Source organism: Apus apus, chromosome 7 (genome assembly GCF_020740795.1).
Source record: "Apus apus isolate bApuApu2 chromosome 7, bApuApu2.pri.cur, whole genome shotgun sequence".
Taxonomy (NCBI): Eukaryota; Metazoa; Chordata; class Aves; order Apodiformes; family Apodidae; genus Apus; species Apus apus.
Genome location: NC_067288.1, coordinates 25,559,646 through 25,577,238, shown reverse-complemented (window position 1 = coordinate 25,577,238; position 17,593 = coordinate 25,559,646). Strand labels below are relative to the sequence as shown.

Below are 17,593 nucleotides of genomic sequence, written 5' to 3'. Positions count from 1 at the left end.
CGGCTTCCCGCGCCGCCCCCTGCGCGCGCGGCCGGGGGGGCGGGGCCCCGCTCGGGCTTTGGCGGGAAATTCCGCCCCAGCGGCGGCGCGAGCGGCCGGGAGGCGGTGAGGGGGTCGGTCGGTGGGTCTGTGGGACTCGGCGCTGCCTGGGCCGGGCCGGGCTTGGGGCGCGTGCCTGAGCCCCGCGGCTCGTGCCCTGAGGGAAAGGTCTGACCTGGGGGGGCGGGGGGGGGGGGGAAACAAAAAATAAATACCGATTAAAGTTGAGCCTGGCGGGCCTGTCGGCGCGAATAAAGGGAAGAATCCGCTGCTGGGCACTTGGGCTTTCTCCTCCCTCGGCCCCCGGGAGCCCCCCTGAGCGCGTCTCCCTGGGCTCGGCCCGCTTGGGGCTTCCCCTGCTGTTGCCTTTAAATCATAGTTTTTTTAAAAAAAAAACCCGTTTGTTTGTTTTAGCTTTTCCCTGGGAACATGAATACCCGGCAGCAAAGCAAAATCACCTACTCGTGGTACGGGGAACCCGCGAGCTCCGACAGAAAGCTGAGGACCTTGCAGTACAAGTAAATAACGTTTGTTTCTGGCTTGCTCGGGGAAACTCAGTCATTGGAGGCTTCGTGACCTTTCTGACGTGGTTTAGGTTAGCGTGGCAGGGAGAATATCGTTAAGGCTGTGAGCACTGTGTCGTGACATCCTTGTACGTAACAAAAATGTCACGAAGCTCTTGAATTATAACTTATATAATGCGTAAACATAGACGTTTAATTCAATCTGTGAATAACTCTTGTCTGTTTGAAGTACATAGGAAAGCTGTGAATCAGGAAACTCAGTTGTAGCCTTTGCAAGAGGGAGCACAACCAGCTGTAAGGCTGATAGGCCATCAGCTTTAAGAATATGTGAATGAAGAATAGGAAATCCTGCTAATCTGCGTGTCTGCATCACTTTCTAGAGGAATCCTAATAAAATCAGAAGGAAGCAGAACAGAAAACCGTATAAAACTTGGTGAATTTATTTTGGTAGAAGGGGAGAATGCAGACCAACCTTTTGTGGCACAACTCCTGGATTTGTATGAAGATGGTAAGAGAAATAAAAATTTACCTCCCATCTCAGAAATCTTAAAATGTTTTAAAGATACCTATTTCATGGGGATGTATTTAGCCCATAATTAAATTTAATAGGTAAGCAGCTTAAAGACATTAAATTCTGACAGCCTTTTTGCTGAGTTGTCTAATCTAAAATAAATGGTTCTTGGGGAAGACAGAGTGAGCTCATGCTTTATTTAGAGAACTGGAGGATCCAAATGGAGCAAGAGCCCTGGAACTTGCATCTTACTAGACATCAGAAAACTTAGCAATAAGGTACAAAGCTGAATCAAAGGGGCTCATTACTTTTGTCCCTTGTAGAATTAGATAGGAAATTAGATTGCTTATAGATAAAGGCAGATATTAAAAGATAATCCATGGAATGTGAGTGATACAAAGACTATGTCTGAGTCTGAACTAGGAACTACTTGTTAGTTATTCTGGTTTCTTTGAACAGCTTCTTTTTCTTTGTTTTTGGGCCATCCTGATAATGTTTTGAGGTTTTAAAAATTATTTTTAAAAACATAAGTACATATCACTCCAGCTTATTTATTTACTAATGCAGATTTATTGTAATATAACTGAATATTCTCTTCATGCTGGAGTAAAATCTATGAACCTTACTTGAAAGCAAGATATATTTTTTTTGGTTACAGATTTTGGACAAATTTGTTAAAGATACTTGGCTTTGTTTTTCATTTAAAGATGAACACTTTAAAATGTGGAGAGGAATTTTGTATTCAGCTGTAATATGTTTCAAATATTTCTTTTAAGTCTCCACACTCAAGCTGTTTGTAGTGTTTATTCAGACTTTTTTCTGGACATTTCAACAGCAGGATTCTCTGGTTTCTTAGGCAGTTATTAATAAATGTGTTGCTGGTTTGCCTCTAACACAATATTGAAATTGCAAATACTGTTCTGATTTCTCACTTCTCCTTTTACGTCACTATTTTCAGTTAGTCGGGTCTGATTAGATCCTATTTATGCAAATAAGGTATCTCTTAATTTGTGTCAGTAAACTGGTGGATTGGCTGGTCTGCAGGCATTTTGTGGTTGATACATACGTGTTATCTTGGTTCTCAAAAGTCTCAGCTCAAACATTTTTAGTTTGGCTTAGAAAATGGGAATTGCAGCCAGATCTTACCAGATGCTTTCTCACCTGTGTCCAGGGAGGATTTCCATCCTTGATGGCATTTCAGCTACAGTAATTAAGGTCTGGCAATCACTCTTTGCAACACAATAAAATTCATAAAGTTGACTGACTTTTTTTGTTGTTGTTACAGGTTCTCAGCAGAAACATGCAGTTGTGCAGTGGTTCTCTCACATCACAGAGATACCTCCCAATAAACGAAAGCTGATTAAAAGACAGCTTTCTCCCCAAGAGCTGTTTTTTGATCAAGTTTCTGGCTATGACAATGATATACTTGTGGAGACCATTATTAAAAGCGTCATGGTATGTACTGCAACCCTTCTACGTGTAGAGGGAAGAAAGGAACAGAAACAATTTGAAAAGCATAATAGGACAGTGCAGCTAGTTTATTGCCTCCCAAACGAGATGTGTGATGCATGTTTGTTAATGCAGTTAAGGTAGGATTGGATCCCAAAATGACTTTGGTTGTTGGTAGCCAGCTCATTTAGAGGCTTGTGTGGGAAGAAGCAACGTGATGGGAGTCCTGTACTGCAATAAACTTACACTGGTGTGAACGTGGGTTGAAGGTGGTATCCTGTGTAATGAAGGATTGTATGAGTTCCAATAATAACACCCATGAACAGAAAAGAGTCAAATGCTAAGCTAACAGTCATTATTGATATCTGTGTGTTTTGGTATTTTTTTGTTTTTACAGGTGGTACCACTACATCTGGGGGAGGAACCACCTATTACATTAAATAAGGAACAAATTTTCTATGTAAAGCAGTCTTGGGATGGGAAGTGCTTTAAGGATTTGTCCCCTGACACATTCTCTAAGCTGAAAGAAGCTAATAAGAAAGGAGGTGGCATCCCAGACTCTTCAAACTCAGTTATTCCTTCGGACATTGTTACCCCCTTGAAAAAAGAGAGAGAGGGAGTTGTTCGGAGTGCTACAAAACCAAAAAATGTTGAATTGGAAATAGAATCAAAACATTCTGCTTCCAAGTCTTCCATCGCTAAGGAGAGACATTCTCAAAGAATGGTTAATGGCATAAAAACTCCAACAGCAAGGAAGAAGTTAGAGTTAAACAGTATGTATATGGCAATATTCTGTCAGTGGGGTGGTTTGGCATGTAATATGGTTTGTGCCTCTTCATTTTGGGTCGTTCAAACAGTGGTAATATTCAATATCTGTATTTTTAGCAACGTTTTTCAGGCTTTGGGGTTAACCCAAGCCTTTTGGGCACATCAGTTGTTTGTCTTATGTCTGTTATTTCAAGCAGCTGTACTGCTTATATCCAGCTGCTGTTGCAAATCTTTGTGTAGCTGGTAAGTTTAAGTGCTTGTTGGCTGAAGTGCTATCAATCAGCCTAACTTGACAGCAGAATGTCTCCCTTTAATCTTCTGACTGGTGGTGCACTTGGATGTTTACATTGGTTGAATAAGCACATTAATCCTGTATAACATGCTGTATTTTCGAACTGGAGCCTATGTAAAGTTGTAAATACTGCAGGTGGGTTAGAAAACTGAAAAAATCAGTTTGTATTCTATTTAGTTGTCTTTTTAGAGGCAACGTGTGCCTTCTGCAAGTATTTAGTCCCTTGTTCCTGGAGTCTGATGCTGTTGCCTTTCATTTAAATGGCAGCCCCTGAGCCAGTTGTACTGTGGCCTCTGAAAGTTAACCAAGCCATCCATATTAAAGCTTGACAGAAGTTCCTTTTGCTCTTGACTTCTAGGTCCCACAAGGTCTCCTAGAAGCAGGCTCCTGGGATGCGAAGTTTTGGAACTTTTGGATGATGACTGTGATGCTGTAGCACCGTTAGAACCTTTGGCTACTAAAAGAAAAGTGAAATTCACTGGTATCTTAGGCTCACCACCAAAAATGCCTTTCACCAACGATAAGTCAAAGCCAGTGTTTGATTCTGCAAAGGACTGGCAGAGTTTTAGTGATACAATACGATTATCCCCCTATGCTAAGGGCGGAGACTGCGGTGAGGAAGTCAAGAGTCTTCACAGAGATGATGACACTATAAGGTAAGGGATAGCCTTTTTTTAATTACTTTCTTACAGGATTTTTTTTTTGTATGTAGTGCTCTTAAAGCATGCTTATAAAAGACTTCCTGAGAGAAAAGCAGGTGAAGCCTCTGTGTTTGTGTACCATGTTTTGCCTGTTGAGATCACCTGAAAAAGACGGGGTAGCCTGAATAGATACCACCAGTGTGCTGTGGTGAAGCTCTAGTAGGTGTGTTATTTGGAGGTGAATGAGTGATTGACTTTGAAGATGGACACCAGCTGTTTATGGTTACAAGAACAGAAGGTACATGTTGGAAATGGAAGTGGTAGGATGATATGGAAGGAAATAGAAGCCAAATTGATCATTATAGTTTGTATTTGTCAACATGGATAAAACTCTGTTTCCCTGCAGGAAGACGAAAACAAGTCATCTTCATCCTTTCAAAGAGTAAAGATGTGGGTACAACACTTGGTGGATCTGCACCCCATTTTTTTCACTTACTGTATAGCAAAAAAAAGAATTATAAAATACTGACATTTCAGTGGGTATTTATAGATGTAAAAAAAATCTGGACTGTCTACAGATAAAGTAACTCATGTTGTTCTGTCCTTTGAACTAGTAGGAAAGTTGTATTAATGGAAAAGTGTTTCAGTGGTAGGGATGAAGAAGTGCTCAGGAAGGCAACCAAGGAATCTCGAAACACAAATAGAAAAATCTACTCCAAAGGGCAGATCAAAGAGGTGTCCTAAAGGAAATCATAATTGTCTTCTCTTTCTCTCAAAAAAAACCCCAAAATCCAAACAACCCCAAATCAAACAAAGAACTAACTCCCCACAACCAAACAAAAACACAACTGTTTTGAGCCTCTGTCCCTTCAGTTTGGCAGTGTTACATCTGCAAAATAATTTGAGGAAATACAAATAGCTTTGTGTTCTTTCTTTACAGTTTAGTTGAAGAGCAGGACTTGGACAGTCAGAGCATTGTCTTGACCCCTCGTTCTCGTAGATTATGTGCACAGAAGACAAGTGCTCGCATTGCAGAGCAAGTCAGGTAAACTTTTGCTTTCATGCTTTATTTAGATTGCTACTGACAGCTTGAAGCCTTGATAGTTACTTCAGCTTAATAATCAAATGCGCAAATGGTTCTAGAGGTACAGTGTAATTGCAGCATGAGTGAAAACAGACGTGTTCAGAAATGGAGTTCATCAGAAAACTGGCTTCCTTTAAACCAGTCTGTTAAATAGCCAGAGAAAATTAACAGCTCAAGTGGAAAGTATGTTGGCTTGCTGTTTATACTGACTACAGATAGAGCTGAAAATGTTTCCAATTATTCTCTGTAGCCTGTAGAGTTGTTTGTTGGTTTGTTTTAACTTGTGTAATTTCTGCTTCTTGTAGCATATTAAATACACTAGAACAGAATGAGGAAGAGGATTCTCTGTCTAACTCAGATAGCTCTTACTCCTCAAGTAGTGAGGAAGAGGACAGTGATGTACCCTGTACACCAGAAAAGAGAACTAGCTCAAGCAGAAGATTGAGCACCCCAGAATCCTCAAGGAAGTCTTCAGTTCACACTCCTGCTAAGGCCCTGAAGAAAACGGTAAGATTCCGTTTAAAAGAGCTGGTTTTATTATTTCAAAGCCAATTATTTGAATGCTTGATGGCTGTGTAGCAGAGTTAAGTATATGGACCTCTTAGCTTTTTTTTAAATGTTATCTTGATTCACATAAACTTTGGTATGAGTAGGTTATGCAAATGTGTAAACCCCTTGTGAATGTTGTGACAGCATTAATCAGAAAAATCTAGCCTGAAAAGGGAAGAGGTTGGATTAGGCTGGAGCTGAACAAACTGATTAAGCCATTTATGGCCACCACTTTTCATTGTAAGCTGTGCCCTGAGACATTTTAGTTCTATTTCTGAGGAGGCTATTGAGTGCAGTCTGTGTATGTAGAATGAAGCTCTGTTGCCAAGCACAGTGTTGGTCTTAGAGCTGTCCTGATTGCTGAAGGCTTGCCACTGTGTGAGTGCTTACCCACACTAAAAGGGGTGACCTGCAGCCTTCGTGGCCACACCAGTGTGACCAGCAGTGCCTCGTAGTGTTGTGGCTGCTGGTGGAGATAAGGGTTTCAGGCTACCTGGATCATAGGCCTGACACTTTAAGGCTGTTTTCAGCAATACTACCAGGTACCTACTGTCAATGGCTAATTTTAATTCTGTGTTTGAGATGCCTAACTCAGGAATCCTAGCTAACTAAAACTCATAAGCACAAGGAAAGGAAGAAACATTGAGATATCATGTGGAGTTTTTTTTGTGTTTGGACAATGACATTCAGACAGATCAATTTCTATTTGGTTGCTGTTTCTTCAGAACTGAATCACTGTGTAACACAGCACTTCAGAAGTGCATCAACAATTGAAAAATTCTTCAGACAGTTAAAAGATATAGTCTGCATCACCACTCCCCTTCCAGTTTCTTTTTTTTCCCTTAGGAAGAAAAGAGCATGAGTCTTGTTTGATAATTCCCTTTGTAAAGACTGTTTCTCTTATCTTGTACTCTGGCATCCCTGGGTAGTCCTTGTGCATAAGTGATGTTTGGGAAACTTGCACAAATGATCAGTCTCCAATAGAAATTGCTGTCTGTAAAAAATGTTTTTGAGGTTGTAACTTCTTTTGCAGCCTTTACCAGCAACACCAAAGACACCCCGGAATGCAACTCCTGAAATTCCCAGGCGCAACCACGCAGCAAAGGAACCAGCCAGCATACTAGAAGAAGCCAGACTAAGGTAATGTGCCTTCAAGGGAGGGAATAATCTTTTTAGCATTAGGTATGCATAGCAGTAAGCTATGCTGAAATAGGGAAATGTCATCTTTACTGTGTTGAATGAATGTGGTAAAAGTGCATGATGTTTTGATGCCAGAAGAGCACTTACTAATTTACAATATGATACTAGATTTACAAATGCTAGTAGTATTTACAGTACTACTTTTGCAATTTCAAATAATTATCATCAGTCCATGTTAAGTTCTTCAGAATTAGGTGTCTGTCTTTATTTTGTGCAACATCAGGAAAACAAAGATCAACTCTTACTAGTTTTAGATTTTAAAGGTACAATATCTGACTTCTCTTGGTGAGTGAAAAACTTTTGCAGGTATCGTTGTCTATCTTCACAGTGGGGAAAACGTGCATTCAGGACTGACTGTATCTTACAAACTGGGTTTGAGTTTTTTTCAGCTTCCTATAAGAAGTCTTTCCTGTTTCATCCTTCCTCTACTTTGACTTAGAATATTTTCATGAGTTAAACCAGGTAGATCTTTATTGCTGGTTTTGGCAGCAGGGAAGGGGCCCCAGGAGTGTTTCCCATAAGAAGCTGAAAAAGCTTATATTTTATATATTTTTCTCCAAGTTGAGTCTGTTTTGCCTGTGATCATAACTGGTGAGTGAACATTTGTCTTGACCCACAGGCTTTGAGTTGGATTTTGTCCTCCCCATCCCACAGTGGGGTAGGGACAGGGAGGCTGAGTGAGCAGCCACGTGGTTCTTTCTTGTCGATTAGGCCCAAACCACAACAGTTTACCAGGATGACTGTTCAGCCCTCTTGAAAACTTAAAAGCACATATAGAAAGACTAGGCTATTTCTTTTGGAGTACTTGACATTGGTGTTGAAATTTAAAGCATATAAGAGAGGTCTGAAAAACTGCACACAACTGTGAAAGGTTCTGGCTATTTGTTTTCCTCAGCAGGCCCTTCAGGTAGAACTGTGAGAATGCAAACCTTGGACCTCCTGTTTCAATTTTCTTTTTCCTGTTTTAATCAAAGGTTGCATGTTTCTGCTGTCCCAGAATCTCTGCCTTGTCGTGAGGAAGAATTCCAGGATGTCTATAACTTTGTGGAAAGCAAACTTATTGATGGTACAGGAGGGTAAGTTTGTTGGTGAGACTGAGATCACATCTACCTGTGGCATAACAGCAGTCAATCAACACTGCTTTTATTTTAAAAGTTGTCATTTGGCTAGATTAAAGTTCCTAGTTTAATTTCCTGGTATTTTTTTTCCTTAAGAAGGGTTGTGCATAGAAATAACGTGGGCTCCTTTATTGCACAGACTGAAATTACAGACCAAAATATAATTAGTCAATTTTAGATGTCTGGGAAGCCATTTTATGGGTTCTTTTAAAGATGTAAATAACGTTTATCAAGTATTGTTAATTGATTCAGTAATAATAAAAGTCCTCATGATCCTCCAATGTGTTACATGTCCCAGTTTGCAAATAAAGTAACTGAAATTCTAAGAGTGTTTTAATTTTGCTCAGGCTACTGAAGAGGTGTTCTCCTTTTATAGGTGCATGTACATCTCTGGAGTGCCTGGAACAGGTAAAACTGCAACTGTTCATGAAGTAGTTCGCTGCCTTCAGCAGGCTGCAGAAAATGATGACCTACCATCGTTCCAGTTTGTAGAGATCAATGGCATGAAGCTGACTGACCCTCACCAAGCTTACGTGCAGATACTAGAGGTAAGTGAAGCCTCTTTAGTGGCTCTCTGGTTTGAAAGAAGAGATCTTATGCTTTACCATCAGATCATTGATGTGTTACAGTATTCAAGGCATTTAACCTATCATTACTTCCTTCCCAGAGACTATGCTTTTTATCTCTGAGCAGGTTAAAAAATAACTAAGGTCATGGCCAGCTTCTTGAACTATTTTGCTCTCAGCTGCATAGGGGCAGTGGCTGGGAAATAGCCTGCTTTATTACTGGGAAATAGCCTGCTTTATTACATCCCTCAGGTTTAAAAAAAAAAAAAATTAGACCAGATTCTTTTTATATTTCCTGCTTCTGTAACTTTTTTTGCACATGGATGCTTAAAAAGTTACTGAGATTATAACTCTGGGAAGTCAGTGTAGCAGAAAAATAATTACTAAGGGGGTCTTAATGGTTAATTGGTCTATCATAGCAACCCAACCTAAGAGGGACCATCTCTGGCAACAATGCTGTATTTCAGATTTCTATGACAAACTAGTCTACAGTATCCCTTCTGGGACTGCTGACTTTGCTTGTGTTTGTAGGGGTGGGAATTTGCCTGAGCACTGGATTAAATCACTCAAATGGGCATAAAAGAGTAACTGCTGAAGACATCTCTGTCTTGGCTAACTTCCAGTGATCTGGAAATGGAATTATGAAGCATCTATTCAGTTTTCTTACAGACTTCTGCTCCATTTATTTAAGTTTGACAGCTTCTACCAGAGCAGTAAGTGGCATACATTGTTCTAATATCCCTGTCCTCATAGTTGGGAGTTAAATTTACAAATTTGCATCCTTTCCTCAAATAAGCATAGACTTGTTTTGCTGAGGGATTTGTTGTAGCCTGGTCACTGTGTTTCTGTAGCATAGTGAAAAGCTTCATGACAATTACCTTATTTCATGGTAATGCCTGTGTATTTAACACTCTTATTTCCTATTCTGTTTAGCATAAAATTTTAAAATTAATAAAGAATAGGCCTTTGGAAGTAAAATTTGTTGCTCTCCACAGGCCCTTTACTCTTTAAAGTTGCACAGTTAAATATTCTTCTTCAGGGGAGCACATAGTCAAATAAACCATTTATTTCTCTGATTCCTTCTGTTACCCAAGTTCCCTAGCTAGGCTGCTGCTGCTTTTCTGATGGCTGCATCTCTTGCTGCAGGTCAGTCTCAAACTCCAGTTTGCAGATGTTTCTTTGCATAACTGAAGCAAATTCTGGAGTATTCACTACTGCAGTTACCTCACTGTCATGGGAAAGCTTAGAGAGAAGGAACAGTGACCTGATGGCCTAGACACATGAGAGAGAAGGTTAAACACCTTGGGTAGAGCAAGTGTGCCTATTCCACCACAACAAACAGAGCTCTGTATTGTATGCTTGGTTCCAGAGCTGCAGAATCAGGATCATACTGTGTAATTTTGAAATTAAAGCATTATTTAATTTCTGTGTATCTGCAGACCTGCAGGGGAAGAGTAATGTACAGTCAGCTCATCTGTTTTGCCACATGAACTATTGCAGAAGCAGTGCTTGTTGAAGGTTTTTTTCTTTTTACCTTAGAGTTGAATAAATTATTTAGTTCTGTATCCTGCTAATGATTCATCAGTATGTTAATGGGAGTCCAAGATTACTGAAGTCAGGCTATTCTTGTCAACTGACTTAAGTTTTCAGTAGTTTTGTGTTCAGAGGTACCCTTGAGGTATGCTAGGTTTAGAGTCTGCCTCAGACTGAGTTCAGATTTTTGTAATGAATCTATTTAAGACAAATTGCAGGTAATTCTAATGGCCTTTCTTTCTAGCTAAGTATTGTTTTGTTTCCATTCTTTATGGACAGTTTCTGGTACATGTGACTATTTTAAGAGCTACTTTTCTTTTTTTACTGCCCTGCTCCACTGTGGAAAAAAAAACAAAACAGATGCTTGGTGTGGATTGTTAGAGAAAAGTTAAAACTGAACAAGAGTTAAACTTCCTATTTCCAGAGTTTTAGTATGATTAACCTGCAACATTGTTTAATCCTTGTGCAGTTACTGACAGGTCAGAAGGTGACAGCAACCCATGCTGCAGAACTGTTGGCAAAACTGTTCAACACACCTGGACCGAAGAGGAAGACCACAGTGCTGATGGTGGATGAGGTAAGACAAAGAATCCTTTCTTCTCTTTCCTTGAAGTATTGTAAGACATTAGTTTTGAAGAATGGGAAAAGACCAATTATACGTGCTTAGAGTGTATCATATGTGGTCTGAAAGGAATAGACCTAGGAGAGAAGACACACATAGCTCCTCTTAGCCTTATTAGGAAACCAAATTGAAATGGCCAAGTATCCTGTTACCTTATTGTTCTCTGCCTTGCATTTCACAATGGTTTTATGTTTTGTTTTGATCCAAGTCATGGAATAAGTTGTGCTGTCAAGTCCTAAATACCTAAATACCATAAAATTCAACTGTATTTTGTCTGGAAGCTGCTGCTTTTCCAGTGAGAGAACTTATGGTAAAATAAGTCATCCAGTTTTGAAATTCCTTGAATATGCTGTGTTTGGTAACAAATGCACACTTTTTTGTTGTAAGCTGATTCAGGTTCTCACATGGAGGGTCTTTTAATCTTGTTAGATGTAGTATTACTATCTCAGTGGTGTCTAAGAACTCCAGCTGTTTAATCACTCTACTCTCATTAATGCAGTTCAAGCATTGAGTAGAAGTGTGCTTTTCCAAGAGACTAGAGCCCTAATTCAGAAAATGCAGCCCTTCCTATTAGATGGATAAAGGAAACACAACAGACACATCTTGTTCAGAATCATGTCAGAAGTTTTCTGTGTCAGAACTAGCTTTCACACCCCCATCAGATATTGTAAAATACAAGGCCCATTTTTGATCAGTCTGATTCTTTTCTTTCTGTCTCTGCAGCTTGATCTTCTGTGGACCCGGAAACAGAATGTGATGTACAATTTATTTGACTGGCCAACTCAAAAGCACTCCAAGTTAATCATCTTGGCCATTGCTAACACCATGGACTTGCCAGAGAGAATAATGATGAACAGAGTAGCTAGCAGGCTGGTATGTTCTAACAGTTTTGTTGCTATGCTGTAAAATGAGAAGAGATTAAGAACTGTATGCAATCAGAAGTAGCCAGGGGAAAGGAAGCATTGGTTACCTCAGAGGTTAAACAATGCTTCTATAATTCCCTCCTTAGACTGTGTTCTTCTAAGAATGAATTAAGAATACAGATGTCATTTTAAACATGAAGATTTGGATAATCAAATGCCATGCTTCATGGTTAAGCTGCTTACTCTAGAGTTCAGAGGAATTCTCTTCTGGTTTCTCTTTCCTCTTTCATCCAGGCACCTAGTTCTCTCTGCTGTCATCCCCTGGTAGATTTTCTTTGTTGGATTCCTTTGATGGAAGGTTGGATGTACTGTACACCTCTGTACATTTTCCTAGGTCATCTCTTCATCATTGCTCTGAAAAGTGAATTTCAGAAACAGTTTTCTGTGCCTTCATCTTTCTGTGACTCAAAAATAGTTCCACTGAGTGTGAATTGCTTTTCCCCACCCACTAAACCTGCAGATCAGCTGAGTCCATATTGTCATGAGAGAAGAATTTTGCATAAGGAATGCATAACTTGGGCCTCCTGTAAAATATGAAAAGCAGTGCACCATCTATAATATTGTCCTCATCTGAAAGCAGTTTTTATTAATTTGAGCCAGAAGAGGATTTTTTAACTCTGGGCTGATTGCAAACGTGAAGTCAATAGTATGACTATACATGTGTACAGATTTGCTAAGGGAGAGATTAATGTTTTTTCATAGCTTCTGTTTATTAAGAAATAAAGTGTAAACAGTTATAATCAATAATATTAGGTGGCTCTGATTTGTTTACAAGTTTTGTAAGAGAATGCTTCTCACAGTACTGTGTTATTTATTACAGGGCCTCACCAGAATGTCCTTTCAGCCCTACACCTACAAACAGCTGCAGCAAATTATTTCATCCAGACTGAACAGCATGAAGGCATTTGAAGAGGATGCGATTCAGCTGGTTTGCAGAAAGGTAAGCACAGTACAGGTGTGTGTCCTTTGTGGTAGGTAGAGGTGGGAGGGCAGTGGGGGAGGAGTTTGTAACAGGAGTCAGATTTTGGTTCTGTGGTTATGGGCTCTGTATTGGAGACAAGTGGAGCACAAGTAGTGGGTCTAATAGTGTGCTCTTTGTAAGTATACAGGGTGTTTTTGCAGGAAACATTGCTAAAGCAGTGTCCTTGCTTTTTTCCACCTACTGCAAGTATATTCCAAGAGCTGGAGGCTTGACAACAGGTCGTGATAATGCAGAATGATAAGATGTCAGCTTTCTCCAGTGTTTGGCATAATGAGTCACTGGATGATCTTGAAGAAACCTTAGTATGCCAGTGGAAATATCCGTGTTCATTTTCTTTCTGAAGATATTTAAAGCCTTGGCATGACAGATAGTACCTGTGCTGTTTCCAGTCTTGATAGTTAGTTGTACAAAATATAAATAATGCATTAGGAGTCATTAGCTTCTCAAATGAAGATGCATACATAGTTTAATGTCTTATGTCAACAATCATATGTTAAAATAATATATCAAAATTATGTTAGAACATCTATCAACCAGAATGTGCTTAAACAACTTTTGCTAAGCATCATTGTAGGCTTAAAAAAAGAGTACTCATAAATGTCAGAAGTAAATCTGAGCATTTGTTTTGTTATGAAGGAACCGCCTTTTTATAAGAAAAATAGTGATCATTTTGCAGACCAAATAATCTGCAGGGCCTTTTAAGTATGGTTTTTCTTCAGAAAATCTGGATTAATAACTCAGATTTTGTCAAGAGTTTCTCATTCTTGACTGTAGCTGAGTTCTGGGGCTTTCATAGGTTTTTAGCATCTACTGGGAAAACTAGGCCAATACTATGTCTAGTGAATGTTCATAGCTTTATTAAAATTGTAAACCACAAATAGGTGTTTAAGAAGTATTTTGTTTTAGAAATTTCAGACACCTAAACATTTTCAGGCATGTGTTCACTGTCTGAGGTGTTTCTTTAGGGCCTACTGAAAATGTTTGTGTACTCTTAAAGTCAGTTTTCTATTGTGTATGGAAAAAGTGAGTTGCATTTATTTTTTTCCATTCATGAACCTGGATTGTGGCAGGGTCTTTATCAATAACATTTCTGAAAACTTTTGATGTTGAATTGAATTCCTCACGTTGAATTTCCTGGATTTTTTCTTTTTAACCTCTTATGTCTGTGGTTATAGAAGAAAGTTCAGAGTCTTGAATTTGATGGATGGATTGGAGTCGGAGGTGTTAGTGGGTTGCTTCCATTGTTTTTTGGAATTCTAGTAACATAATTCACTCTCCTGGTCTGTGGTGGGTTGTTGGTTTGGGGTTTTTTTTGGTCTATTGATTCTTGCTAAACCCTTTTCTCAGCTTGCAGGATCTGCTGCTACAAACCTGTCGTGTTTCCTTTCAGGTCGCAGCGCTGTCTGGTGATGCACGGCGGTGCCTTGACATCTGCAGAAGGGCCACTGAGATCTGTGAGTTTGCTGGCCAGAAGAGAACCCCTGAGATAGTCAGGATGGCCCATGTAACAGAAGCCATAGATGAAATGTTTTCGTCTCCATATATAAATGCAATCAGGTAAAAACATTTCTCAGAGAAGTTGCTTTTGTGTCTTTTTCACTGAGTTGTTTTGTTGCTTTTTTTTCAAGAAGTTTCATATGCTCTGGGAGCATATGCGTTGTGCTTTGTTGGAATTTGATACAAAACAAACCTTGCAGCACAGCTGAGAGAGAGGTACCAAACAGGAATTAAAGACAGGGGAAGCCAAGGCATAGAAATCACTTGTGTAAGTTTATACAGGATGTTTCCATGTTAGTGTGTTAGCTCAGAACAGGGGGTGGCTTTTGAAATCTAATTGTCCTGTATGTACATTTGAGTTCCTTCCAGTTGTAACTAAATCTGGAAGATAAGCTCAGGCATCCACACCTACAAACACTCCTGGTCCTTCAGCACACTGGGCCAGACTTTTAGCTAGGCTGAAGGAAAAACCACTCAGATGTGCATTGTGTGGGCACTGGCTCCTCAAGAGTCAGCTGTTCCCCTCTGCATATTTGCTTGTATTATGCCACTGTCTTTGCTCCCTTGGATGCAGCAACAGATGTCTGAGCAGAATGCAAGATTTTCCCATTTGAACTGGTTTCTTTAATGTAAATAGACTCTCTTAGGACTTCCAAAATGTTTTCTGAGGAAATACATATGAGGAATTCTGTTGCCTTTCACAAGCTGTAACTGGTAAAGTGCTTTACTGATTTCTGGTCAAAAGGAAGAGAATCTTGTTTCATCAAACGGGGGGACTAAGGGGTGCAAATATGATGTTTTGTTGGATATGTAAGTACTGCTTTTACTGTGTTATTTGTGCCTGAAAACCTGAATGTTAATTCATAAATGTAAGTTGACCATAACACACTGCAGAACATGCATGATGTATGGAATGAAATGTGTTCAGATGCATTGGAAGAGAGGTGAGGTGAAGTGAAACGCAGTGTTTTGTGGTGCCAGAGTTCCGTGCTGTTGTATAATGCCTAGTTGGCATAAACTGCCCCTCTCGGGTAGAAAAATACCCTGCATTTAAATACATGGTTACCAAACAAATTTCCTTCCAGACTTATTCCTGATGTCCTATAAGTTCTAAAATTCACAGGTTGTTTTTTTGGTCTGTTTTGTTATTTAGGAATGCCTCGTGGCATGAACAAATGTTCTTGAAAGCAATTTTAGCAGAGTTTCGCAGGGCAGGAGTTGAGGAGGCAACAGTTCAACAGGTATGTTTGTATTTGAGAACTTTTTTTTTTCTCTTAATAAAGAGGAAGAGTACTGTCAAAATTATCAAACAAAAGTGTAAATATAATATTTTGGGGTTTTAATCTTTAAATATGATGGAAGAGACAGCATGATGGCAGTGTAAATTGAGGCACGTCTGTCTAGGCCAGGTGTAAAGCCTAATTGAATCTTACCACCTGTTTTTCAGTGGGACTAGATAATTAAAATTGGAAACATCTGCTGTTGTGTTCATGTTACCAGTGGTCTGGATCAGAAAATTATTTTTTGTCTGCATCTGAAAATATTGCCTGTCTCCACCTAACATGCTTTAAAACAAGAGGGGGGAAAAAAAAAGAGCTTGAAAATACCAGGCAACATAATTTAAGGTGGAAACCTGAAAGTTGATGCAACTTCTGTATCACTGTCTCAGTAGAGGACAGGTTTATCATTAGTAGCTTCAATTTTTTAGTAGACCCATCAAATACTTGGAACCAGCAGAGCTGTGAAGACTGCACAGACTCCACGTTAGGATTCATAGTGTGGAAGCTAAGTATTGATACTTATAGGAATGTTTAGAACTATATATTTATATGTAAAACGCATTGCAGTTTTATCTGGTTCTACAGATTTGGAAGTAAGCAGTTTTAATTGTATTTTCTGTTACTGGCTCCTGAATCTGCATCAGCTGAGTTCATAGATACAATGGGCAATTGGTTCTTGAACTTTGAATAATATTTTGTTAGACTGATTTATTCTTTTTTTCTCTTAGTTTTGTTCTAACACCAACTGATGCTTGTTACTGGTTTACTGGTCTTCATAATGAATTGTGACAAGTGCATTCTCCACTGCTTAAAGGTGCATCATGGCTTTCTGAGCTGTGGTCTTTCATGGTTGTAGTCAGGGTAACTCGTGCTTCCTCATCACTGGGCCTGAGGATCACTTCTGAGCACATGGATGTGTAATTAATTGCATGAGTCAGCTCTTAATATTCTGGATAAGCTTTAGTGCACATAGTCCAGGTGAGAATCACAGAATCACTTAGGTTGGAAAAGGCCTTTAAGATCACCAAGTCCAACCATTAACCCTGCTCTGCCAAGTCCAGCGCTGAGCCGTGTCCCCGAGCACCACATCTCGACGACTTTTAAACACAGCCAGGGATGGTGACTCAGCTACCTCCCTGGGCAGAATAGGTGTAGTAACAGATAAAATTATCTAGTTAAGAGATTGTAGACAAGTTAGGTTGCTAATTGTTTTGCTTTTTGGCTATATAAAAAAGGAATTCTTCCTTCCTTGACAAAGTCCTGACAGCCTTTTTCACCTTGACCTACTCAACTGCAGCAGGAGGTAGTGGTGACCTGTGTCTTTTTCTCATTCATTTCAACAGGTTTATCATCAGCACATAGCACTGTGTAGAGTTGAAGGCATGCAGAGTCCTACAGTGTCAGAAATCATGGCCATTTGTTCAAGACTTGGTGCCTGCAGGCTCTTGCTGGTGGAGTCCAGCAACAAGTATCTTCACATGCGGGTGCGACTCAACGTCGGCCAGGACGATGTCATGTATGCACTCAAGGATGATGAATAAGGCAACAGAGGTTTTATTTTTTTAAGATGTATAAATATTTTAAATATTGTGTATTTTTATAAGTTTTTAATTGTCAATAAATGGAAACAGCTAAATGTATTTTTTCTAAATAAGTTGGCTTTAAGTGTTTGTATTAAAGCACTTTTTATATAATAAAGAATTAGCTTTGAAGCGTTTTAAATATTTGTAATCAGACTGTTTGTTTTTAAAGTATTTTAATGTGCTGGTAACTGATCCCCTTTCAGCTGAGGTGTATGGGCTTGAAATTGTTTACTTGCACCACTTGCTGATGCTGAGCTACTTTTTCTTCATTGACTTCTGCTAAGTTATAAAAGACATTGGTAAAATCTGCTGTAACCAACGTGAATGCTATAATGAAAATGAACTTTCAGTTTGCAATCCAGGCTGAATATTTGAATTGAGGAGACTGCAACCAGGATAGGTAAAAATACCAGAAGAAATTTGTCATTCAAG

General features: G+C 39.4%; 1 protein-coding gene across 3 annotated transcripts; it reads left to right on the top strand.

Annotated features, from left to right (window-relative positions):
* Positions 1 to 31: 31 nt before the first annotated feature.
* Positions 32 to 17,283, top strand: ORC1 (origin recognition complex subunit 1). 3 transcript variants are annotated; one of them, XM_051625563.1, is made up of 17 exons: positions 32 to 105; positions 454 to 557; positions 944 to 1,071; positions 2,360 to 2,529; positions 2,921 to 3,296; positions 3,942 to 4,239; positions 5,165 to 5,269; positions 5,614 to 5,815; positions 6,891 to 6,997; positions 8,032 to 8,133; positions 8,552 to 8,723; positions 10,744 to 10,851; positions 11,620 to 11,769; positions 12,640 to 12,759; positions 14,192 to 14,358; positions 15,452 to 15,539; positions 16,922 to 17,283. In XM_051625563.1, the coding sequence occupies exons 2-17, from the start codon at positions 469 to 471 to the stop codon at positions 17,117 to 17,119; spliced, it is 2,580 nt and encodes an 859-aa protein (XP_051481523.1). In that variant the 5' UTR covers positions 32 to 105; positions 454 to 468; the 3' UTR covers positions 17,120 to 17,283. The 3 variants fall into 3 exon arrangements, with proteins under 3 accessions (XP_051481523.1, XP_051481522.1, XP_051481524.1); XM_051625562.1 differs by having other exon boundaries at positions 57 to 113; XM_051625564.1 differs by having other exon boundaries at positions 88 to 121.
* Positions 17,284 to 17,593: the final 310 nt, after the last annotated feature.

Excerpts from the sequence above, each read along its gene's own strand:
- ORC1 (XM_051625563.1), top strand. The coding sequence starts at position 469 with ATGAATACCCGGCAGCAAAGCAAAATCACCTACTCGTGGTACGGGGAA. Across the intron at positions 3,297-3,941 it reads GAAGAAGTTAGAGTTAAACA|GTCCCACAAGGTCTCCTAGA; the intron begins GTATGTATATGG and ends CTTGACTTCTAG. Across the intron at positions 14,359-15,451 it reads CCATATATAAATGCAATCAG|GAATGCCTCGTGGCATGAAC; the intron begins GTAAAAACATTT and ends TTTGTTATTTAG.